Source organism: Sinocyclocheilus grahami, unplaced genomic scaffold, assembly GCF_001515645.1.
Source record: "Sinocyclocheilus grahami isolate Dianchi unplaced genomic scaffold, SAMN03320097.WGS_v1.1 scaffold661.1, whole genome shotgun sequence".
Taxonomy (NCBI): domain Eukaryota; kingdom Metazoa; phylum Chordata; class Actinopteri; order Cypriniformes; family Cyprinidae; genus Sinocyclocheilus; species Sinocyclocheilus grahami.
Genome location: NW_015505840.1, coordinates 171,656 through 182,618, shown reverse-complemented (window position 1 = coordinate 182,618; position 10,963 = coordinate 171,656). Strand labels below are relative to the sequence as shown.

At 39.5% G+C, this 10,963-nt stretch overlaps 1 protein-coding gene across 1 annotated transcript in view; it reads right to left on the bottom strand.

Annotated features, from left to right (window-relative positions):
* Positions 1 to 2,308: 2,308 nt before the first annotated feature.
* The window catches only part of pxylp1 (2-phosphoxylose phosphatase 1), a 10,644-nt gene continuing 1,989 nt past the window's right edge, over positions 2,309 to 10,963 (bottom strand). The window contains exons 2-6 of the mRNA XM_016242526.1: positions 9,892 to 10,033; positions 6,705 to 6,866; positions 6,498 to 6,624; positions 3,977 to 4,116; positions 2,309 to 3,524 (exon numbers count right to left, since the gene is read on the bottom strand). Of these exons, the coding sequence (XP_016098012.1) occupies positions 2,503 to 3,524; positions 3,977 to 4,116; positions 6,498 to 6,624; positions 6,705 to 6,866; positions 9,892 to 9,970 (1,530 nt within the window). The 5' untranslated portion in view covers positions 9,971 to 10,033 and the 3' untranslated portion in view covers positions 2,309 to 2,502. The remainder of the gene's footprint in view (positions 3,525 to 3,976; positions 4,117 to 6,497; positions 6,625 to 6,704; positions 6,867 to 9,891; positions 10,034 to 10,963) is intronic.

The following is a 10,963-nucleotide window of genomic DNA, read 5'->3' as shown; positions in this document are numbered from 1 at the left end:
TGCAAAAGTAGAATTACGCAAAAGAAAGTCTTGAGTGTGTTATCTTGAAGCTGCTAATAATTTCTGTATCATGCTTAATTTGCTAAATTAATTTTATTTCTCTCTAAACACTCGCAGGCACACAAATACCATCTGAAACACACACGCTAACTCTCTTTAATTAAGATTGATTTCTCTGTCCAAGTCAGTAAATGAATGAGCTTTTCTTTGGCGAGGAAGGCAGCGGCTAATTAAAATCATCTCGTAGAGATCAGAGGGCCTCAGATTCCTTTACTTACATCCCAATACACACTCCTGGGGAAATTCTGGAGATTACTTCTGGACAGATTTTTGGCTGTTGTGATGGAGTTATTCGACAGGCCAGGCTAAAAACTAGTCAGCATGATTTGCAATCTCATATTTAACAATAATGACTCCAAGCCAAAGAGGCTTTCTGCATTTAGTGTATGTATAATGCTGACCACTGAACTGATGTTTGTTCTATTTCTATAATGCTGACTCAACCTGAGGTCACTTGATTGGATTCTTACTCTGAGCCACCGATGAAGCTCTCCTGCCACCTAGTGGCAATCATATGAAACATAAAAATGTAGACTAGTTCTTGTCTAAGTTTGACTGATTGGGCTACAAAGTGGCTGAAAGTCAAAATGATGTGCATTTCCAGACAAACCACAGTGAAGATCTTAGACAAAATGATACTTTTATTGAAACATGTGTTTTGAGGTTTGGAATGTGGCAGTACAGACTGATCACAAGAACACCATTCATGATACAAAAGTTGATTGAATCAGTTTTACAGTACTCAAAAAAAAAAATACTACCACTGTTTTAAACTTTACTTTATATGTAAACAAAGGGAAATCACTAAAAGAAATGTAAAGCACACACAATGTGAGGAAAGGGTCAGGACAACATGATTGCGCTAGACATTTTGCTAATACTATTCAAATAGGAACTTATCCGGGAAATCCAATGGAAGAGATGTGAAACTGAAATAACATCAGATTCCCGATCACTGCAGGAACTCTGCAATAAAGTGGCGAAGTGCCCTAAATCTAATACAAATGATGTGGTCTTGTGGTCTAAAAATGACATTTTTTTTTATATTTAGCAAAACCACTGGGATTGTCATAATGACTGTGCAGCCTCACTGACTCACTGACTCAGAATGAAGGCAAGAGGTGTTTCAACAGTTGACTGTTTGTGTGCTCTTGAAGGGTTCTTGACATCACGTCACAACGTCAATCAGACATTCAGTCACAGCCCACAGCTTAAAATGATTACTGTAAACAACTTCAAATTTTGTCAGTGTGATTAGTAAAGTGTACCAAAAACAATGTTGTGCAGGGACAATTATTTGGTCCACACACGTAACACTACATCAATAACATTAGTAGTACTCAGTCTTAAAGGAACAGTTCACCCAAAATTCTGTCATAATTCTTTCACCTTCATGTCATTTCAAACTTTGCTGCTTGTTACGACCCTGGTCTAGCAACATAAACGACACAACAATGAATGGCTGTTTAAGTACTCATTTTAATTCTCTTTGATCGATTTTTCGTGCGGTAGCAGTTTTGGAGAGTACAAACAATATCATCACAAAGAAATAAACAAATTAAAGAAAATGAGGCAGATTATCAGGGGTGAGCAAATGCCCAGAACAATAAACAAACAGCACTCTAACTTCCCATGAAGAAACTAACTTCCCTGGGAATCAAAATAAAGAAACCAAAATACAACAGATCTAACCTCACTCCTTGTCTACCCCAAAAACAGGAGAAAAGGATAATGGCCAAGTGGCCTATAAAAAACAAATAAGGCACTCACCCCCTACGGCTTACAAACATGAACAGTGGAACATTGAAGTTAAAGACATAAGGCTCTCACAACACATGGAGCTAACAGCACTCCGTTAGAATATAGACTTGAGATCTCACAGCATTTTCACTACAACTTAACACACAGTTTTAACACCAGAGCAATCAAAGAGAGACATACAGAGCAATGATCATAGCGAGCAGCAAGAGTGAGAGCAAGAGTGAGAACGCCCTCCAGTGAGATCCGGGGGAATTTACAGTACAGGTCTCGTCTCTGGTCCACCCACCAGCAGTCTCTCATTAAGCCTTGAACAAATCCTGGTAGAGAGGAGACAACAGCAACACATCCACAGCATACAATACGTCTTAGACGTAACACTGCTCTTGATGAAAGTTTGCTGCTCTTGATGAAAGCATTCAGTGACAAGCACCTGGAAACTCCTTGGAATATAGTGCAGAAGTCGTATGGACTTTTAGGGAGCTTTTTCAGCTTGTAAGTCTTGCATTCATTGAATATTCATCACAGTTTTGTCAGTTGCATTCCATGAAAAAGTCATATGGGTTTGGAATGTCATAAAGGGACTAAAAATAATGACAGAACTGTACAGAATATTTGGGTAAACTATACCCGTTCCTCATCCTTCCTTGACGTTTGCTCTATGTCAGTCATTCATGGTCACAATTACAGTACAATTTGGTGGCAGGCCTGCTGGTAACTCGTCGCATTGACAATATTAAACATATCGTTTCTCACAAAAGACAGGAAATTACCCAGAGGGCACAGCGGCTGAGCAGAGTGTCGATTGTGGTCACGGCAGAAGGCTGTGTCAAAGGTCAAGTCCTCTCCGTTATAGAGAACACGAATGAACATATTTTCCAACCACTTTCCTCGTTTTCTATCAGTCTTTCTGTCTTTGTCTTTCACTTCCGGGCTGTTCCACAGCTCAAACACCAGCCGCGCTGCAAACTTTGGAAATCCCGCCCCTTCCAGACCAAGGGCGCTTAGCAACGGTGCCATTGTTACGTCATGAGCAGATGCTAAAGAGAAGACTGCCTCTTCCTTGCCTTTGCGCGTTTGGCTTCCTCTGGCAATCCTCTCCATCCGCGTTGCGGTACGGTTGAGGTACGGATGTGCCGCGAGCACAGCATATCGGCGGTAAAGCCCCGCCTCCCGCCGCTCCAGTTCATCATTTTTCTGCTGCCGTCGAATCACAGCAAAGTGCTGTAGTGTAAGACACGCCCCCTCATCCGGAGCGTTTGATGTAGTCTGAGTGCTAGAGCATGGAAAAGGAAGACCGTGACAAAAGTGACACAACAACGCATCCACAGGATTGGCCGCCCTCAGTTTCTTTGTGGCCACGCCCAACGTCTTCGCCATGGCGACATACGTGCTTTCCAGTTCCGTGTCTGCAGTCCTCTGCCGATACTGCCTGCGCTGCTCCTGGTCCAGGTACCGGTTGCGTGCGGGGCATTCGCACGAGGAACCGCAGAACAGCGTACTCCACTGCAGTTTTACCGTCAGCCGTGACCAATCGAAATGTGGCAGGAAACCGAAGAGGAAGGCCAATCCACTCTGAAGGGTGCGGCTCTTACCTGTAGTCTCCACCCACAACTGCCGCGGCGACCAATCAGCAGTAAGCAGATTGTGACGCTTGATGTAAGCCTGGCGAAGATGTTCGCCGTTTTTCAAATGCTGTACGACTCCTTATTAAGAGAAAAAAGAAAAAGAAATGTTAGTAAGAATGCAGAATAATGTTATTTTATGAAGGTTATTTTATTATCATTGATATACTGTAATAGTTAATATTTTGAATTTGTTTTTATTTTTTTATTCTAAGTTTTAGTAAATTTGTTGTGTTTTTGTCATTTTAATTTTAAGTAGTTCTTTTTAATAAATTTTTATTTCAGATTTAGTTTGTTAGTTTAGTTCTTCGACTTTAACTAAAGTTAACTAACTAAAATAAAATAAGTATATTTTATTGTATTTGCGTTAATATGTATTTTACTTCAAGTAGTTAATGAAAACAACCCAGTTTCACACCTAGAATAAAACAATAAATAACTCAATTTGTAATTAAGTTTGTTTATATTAATTTTTTTAATATACATACAGTATATATAGAAATATTCTATTGCTGTGCACTGCGATTGGTTACCTGTCTGTGTGAGCTCCCCCATTTCACAGGTGCTGTGATTGGGTAATCTGGGCAGAGATCCCAGTGATGTGTCCCAGTGACCACGCCCACTGAGAGCCATGTGACTAATGAAGGAGGCCAAGATGGGGTGAGAAGGCTTTCTGCAAAATTACAACAACAAAAAATGTGTTTTAGAACTGATTTTAAATCAGAAATAATTTTGATGCGATACATTTGTGAGACTCTACCAATCAAAACAACACAGTAGGCCAACACATAACTCTGAGGAGCAATGTGAGCATGTCATTACTAGACATATCCAGAAGAGAGAAGCATGCCTTAGCCTTTTTATCAATTATAAAACCGCAAATACTTGATTTTAGAACTACATTTTGGGTTAGTCTGTAGTAAAATATTTAACTTTTTTTTTAAAAACCCAATAAAAGTCAAGGGCACAGGTCTGCTACCTGCTTTGTTCCTGAAAACGAATGCTCATCATTAGAAGATGACAGCAGCATGTGCCAAAAACAATGCAAGTGCACTGATACAGTATTTACTACACTGAATTGATACATAACAGAACTACAATTACATGAAACATGCATCATATAAATAATTACTGCATGGAATTAATGCAGGTCTAATGCAACTAAGGATCAAAACTGGAAAGTAACAACTATATCGAACAAACTGGGTATTATTTCCCTTTGCAGGCAGTTTTAAACACACAGAGATTTCTGAGAACAAGGGATGTCAGATCACTGTATTTTATTATAATGCATCTTCATTTTTGAGTCAGAGCCCATCAGATCATAACAGTCCGGTTGGGTCAGGTCACAGAGTTAATCGGAATCATCTGACCTCTAAGGGTACGTCTGTATTTAGATGGTAAGGTAAGCATATTTGAGTGTATGTGAAGAACCAGAGCATTTTAAAGGGAAAGAGACAGAAGGATTTGTGGTCGAGGATTACTTTGTAATACATAAATCTCAGCCATCATGGGAATATTATGATATGCGGTGCGTGATTAATAATTCTGGGAATACTCTGGACAAAAGCATTTGTCATGCCATTGGTAAGAACTCTACAATGAAACCATGGAAACACAACAGTGTTATTTTCAGTAGTGTTACAGTGACTGTTCAATGCTGCCGTAACCACGGAGACACGGCTCAGGAACGGATAAAAGACGACGACGGGAATAAAATATTAATCTGATAATGATTCATAAACTGCATGCCCTATGACAAACATCAAACCCTGATAAGCACACACACACACTAAACACGTAAACATAATCCCACATTTACACACCAATCACTGGTGGTTATCAGCTGTAAGCTCAAAGAAGAAAAATGCAATCCTCTGCAGTGAGGGATGAGTCAAATCAGTTTTGATTCCTTGAAAAAACAAGCTGCATTTTAAAATGATGCATTGTGCTTTTTCAGTCATTTTATTATATATTAGATATGACAGACAGACAGACAGACAGACAGATAGATAGATACTGTAGAAAGAGACATAGATAGATAGACAGATACTGTAGAAAGAGACGTAGATAGATAGATACTGTAGAAAGACAGACTAGACAGATAGATACTGAAGAAAGAGAGATAGATACTGTAGAAAGACAGACTAGACAGATAGATACTGAAGAAAGAGAGATAGATACTGTAGAAAGACAGACTAGACAGACAGACAGATAGATAGATAGACAGATACTGAAGAAAGAGAGATAGATACTGTAGCAAGACAGACTAGACAGACAGACAGACAGATAGATACTGTAGAAAGAGCGATAGATAGATCTGATACTGTAGAAAGATAGATAGATAGATAGATAGATAGATAGATAGATAGATAGATAGATAGACACTGTAGAAAGACAGACTAGACAGGCAGACAGACAGACAGACAGACAGACAGATAGATAGATAGATAGATAGATAGATAGATAGATACTGTAGAAAGACAGACTAGACAGGCAGACAGACAGACAGACAGACAGATAGATAGACAGATACTGAAGAAAGAGATAGATACTGTAGACAGACAGACAGACAGACAGATAGATAGATAGATAGTGTAGAAAGACAGACACAGATAGATAGACAGACAGACAGATAGATAAAGAGATAGATAGATACTGTAGATAGATAGATAGATAGATAGATAGATAGATAGACACTGTAGAAAGACAGACTAGACAGGCAGACAGACAGACAGACAGACAGACAGATAGATAGACAGATACTGAAGAAAGAGATAGATACTGTAGACAGACAGACAGACAGACAGACAGATAGATAGATAGATAGTGTAGAAAGACAGACACAGATAGATAGACAGACAGACAGATAGATAAAGAGATAGATAGATACTGTAGATAGATAGATAGATAGATAGATAGATAGATAGATAGATAGATAGATAGATAGATAGATAGATATATAGTGTAGAAAGACAGACTAGATAGATGGATAGATAGTTGTATGTTCGTTTACAAATATGGGGTTCATCATCAGATGATTTACATATGTACCTCTTTTCTGATAGTATACAGTCTATGGCAGGTTTCTTGGTTTTGGGGATGGAGTACAGAGGGAAACGGTCTCCATGCCGAATCATCAGGTGTACAGACAGCAGCCTGTAGTCAGCCGGACTGTGACCTACGACACACGCAAATACATCAGCACACGTCTCAGAGAGTCTTCAGGTGAGTGAGAGGGGAAATGAGTGGGTTTCTTACCCTCCCAGCCGTGCTCAGTGAGGTTGGGGTAATTGCAGTGCTTGTGAGTGTCTCGGATGGGGTCTGGGGCAGGAGGATCCGTGTGGAGGACCGGATTCACACGCTTTCTGCTTTTACCAAGTGACCTTTGCTCTGCCACCGGATTGGTTGGAATGAGGTGCACTAGGGAAAGACAGAAAGGACTATGAGAGTCATTAAGCACAAGCACACACTTTTTCCAGCTTCCTCAGTTCTGACCTCATAAAACAAACATTGAGACTGCACAGTGCTGCAGATTGTTACATTTTGGGAATCGCCATGGTGATGTGGGCAGAGGGAGGAGTCTGACCGGATATTAACCAGTGACTGACAGCTACCAGAAAGAAGGTGCTACAATCCTTAAATGTGACCGATGAAAACACAAGACCAACATCTGGATTTTACTGAACATTTAAGCTGCATGCTTACATTTAAAGTACACATAAACAATGGCAGCAAACTCATACAATTTTCATAGGAGTAAAAGACCCAATTGCACTATAAAAACAGACTCTAGCATTAAGAACTTGAATTTTCCAAAACCAGCATTTATAGAAACTAAGACGCTTCAACAAAAAGACCATGAAAAACTCAATTATGATTGTTTTGGCACAAAAAAACTTCACTAACATTATAAGTGGATTTCAAAGAAAATGTGAAAACGTATGATATAACCCTTAAATAATTATTCCATTCACATTGGAAATATGTACGGAACATTATGAAAAAAAACGGAGAAAGCATATAAATACTGTTGCTGAACTTAAAACAAATTAATAAATAAATGGGAATGGGCTAAACGATAAACACTAGCATTTCCAACTAACCCTAACCAACCAGGAGTTAAACTCACCAGACAGAAGAATAACGGTTAGCTGGTTTATTCGTACACTGACAGACATTCTGGAGATGAGTCTTTACACTTACAAAAACACCCCAAAAAGTACCATGGTTTGTTGGACATGCACCATTCCATACCATGGTATACTTGGAAAGACCCTGGAGTGAAGTTTAGTATTATAGTATATTTCAAAGTACTGCCAAAGTACCTTTTTGAAGACTTTTAAGAATTTTATAATTGAAAAAAAAAATCCTATATTGATTGACAAAAAATCAGTATATTGAGGGTGTTTATGGTGGCCAGGCATGGTACTAACATAGTGTTTTTGACAAGGTAATACCATGATGCTACCACCATTCTGTTTTGTAAGAGTATAAAGACACCATTTGTCTTTTTTGTTTGTTTGCTTTTTTAATTTGCAGTCAATTAACAAATTAATAAATAAATGGGAATGGGCTAAACGATAAACACTAGCATTTCCAACTAACCCTAACCAACCAGGAGTTAAACTCACCAGACAGAAGAATAACGGTTAGCTGGTTTATTCGTACACTGACAGACATTCTGGAGATGATAAAGTGAGCGTGTGCAGGTGTGTGTGTGTTTGCACCTCATACTGGTTTTAATTCAGCATCAAACCCCATCTGACTCCTGTAAAAGCTGCCGGACCAATCACGTGTGAGCTCAGAGCTCTCAGCCAATCACAGCTCAGCCTTTGTGCAGAGCCCGGCCACACAAAGAGCTCTTTGTTGCTGTAAGTCTGAGTAGAGTGTACAAAAAGAATCACACACACCTAAACACAAATACAATAGACACAAATCAAGCAGGACAGACAGTGCCGTTCAAGGCCGTCGGGCTGATATCGTGTGTGTTGTTGGCAGTGTGTACTCCAGGAATGAAGCAATGCTGACAGTAACCCACATTTCATGGGATGCGAATGGGTCATTTTTCATCTTTCACGTTCTCAATGTATGGCCTCCTTCTCTCACTCTCAGACTTTGAGCCTCTTTCTTTAAAACTACATCAGTCATGCTTGAGTGAACTGAAGTAAAGAGCGAGAGGAAGAGAGGTCGGCTAATTTAAGACTCTGTTCTGTCCTACATTCAGACAGCTTTCAGCTCTGGTTGGAGACATCACAAAGGAAGGAATGAATTAGTAATGACCTCACACAGGGTAAAAGAAACAGGCAACGTGAGGAAGACAGTATGGATGACAATCAGATTCAGCAAAAATACACATGCATTTAGGCATTTAAGACACTTAAAGTGTTATTGCATTAGATTACAAACCAAGTGTGTAAACGGATGCTATTTTCTGAAGCTGAGTGAAATGTTTTAAGTACAGAGAGAGACGGTAAACCAGGTCAAAGGTCAACTCTTTACTATCACCAAACACACGTGCATGCCTGAACACAACAAAAATGTGGTTCTCTTATGTTGGCCTGTTGCTCAGACTGAACTGTGATTGGCTGTGGGATGCAGAGGGCGGGTATTAAAATGATCACTGACCAATCCCTGCTCACCTGGTCAAAAAAAATGTCAAGTTTGGTTTCATTCGAGTTAGCTTTGCAAATTCTTACCATCTGTGCTTTTAAACGACTAAAGTAGCGGGATTTTCCGTTAGCTGTCACTGTGACATGAAACGTTTAATCTGCTTATATACGCAGGGCTGGTTTCTCAGATACAAATAACCGCAGTCATCTGCGAAAGAGGATTTTCAGTCAAGGACGTGGGACATTGGGGTCTAATCTGGGAATTACCTATTGAACCACGAAGTACAGAAAAAATTACCTGCACCACTGAATTGACAAATGATATTTTTGTAACTAAATTTGCATCTGCATCCCAACTCAACCAACTATTGAGTGTCAAATGTTTCTGTGAGACAAAATAACAATTTGTATAATAATTTGTACAATAATATATATAAATTACAATTTAATTTATAATAATACAATGTAAATTATAATAATATACACAATATATACAATATATGATATATACTAATTACAATCATTTATATATATATATATATATATATATATATATATATATATATATATATATATATATCATATCTTCAAGGGAAATGCCTTTGTTCAGTGTGTTGAATGCAGTCTAATTGAGACCATATTCCCACTGGACATAAAACCCACACTCAGGCACATACTAAGAATGTAAATACAATTCAGCGGAGGTTATATTCCCACCTGACATGCTAAACACACATACAAAGCAGTCCCCGGAGAAAACTTAGAGGATGCATGAATAGCTGTAATTTCATACAGAGGAAATGTGACTGAAATCATACATTGTGTTTCACACTTACAGTACTGCAGGCTGAAACTCAGCACCGCCAGCAGGGCACCCACCACCAGCACCAGCATGAAACGGCTTCGTGCCAGCATTGTCCTGTGATTGGTTCAGACTCCTGTCCATCAGTCATACATGCACAGCCCACTTACGGTCACCTGGGAAATTAAGAGCAACGGAAACTTAATATTGCACACATACGAACAACACAACATGCATGCAACGCTTAACAAATGTTGAGATGTTACAAGGACAGATTGCTCAGCACAAACATTGTAATGAAAACCCCACAGTGCTGGTTTCCCTTTTATAGGCATATTGCAGCAAAAAACATGATACAGGACAGCCAAAGTCTGGTGAAACACAAACTGACAAACCTACACACAGCACCAAGTAGCAACGTGTAATTTATCCCAGAAGCAAAAACTGCTATTAACTCTAAATACAGATAATAGCTGTGCCCTTAAAGGGATAGTTCACCCAAAAATTTTTGCACGGCATCCGGTGCGTGAGGTGTGTACGCGCTCTGGCGTAGTTTACGCAAGTGCCGGAAGTGATCTCTCGCGCGTATACGTCACTCATTGTTTACACAGTGCACAAACATTGTAGGTACGACGGCTAATCAAAATGGTACTTACTTGTGCTTATCCGGATTGTTCAAACTGACTTAAAACTAAAAGATTACGTTCTCTCACGCGAACTCATTCGGGAGTGGTGACTTTCCACGTATTCCCAACTTCTGAGCCTGCTCGCCTGAAGTTATGCTTGATTGCTCTTCGGCTGGATATCAACACAGCCATTAACGTAAACTACGCCAGAGCACGTACACACCTCACGCATCAGATGCCGTGAGCGGGCTCAAAGACAGTTGGACATAGTGGTGTATTAGAGGTAAAATATGATATAAATACTGTTCGGTTTCTCGCACAAACCGATCGTTTCGTGTCTTAGGACATCAATGTGTCGTCACGAGCCGCAGGGTTTAATTTGGATTTGTCTGTGCATGTTTTTTTTACTCTCATAGATTTTGTTACCATTACCATGCATTATACGACTGATAGACTGCAACGGTTAAAGTTAAAAATCAT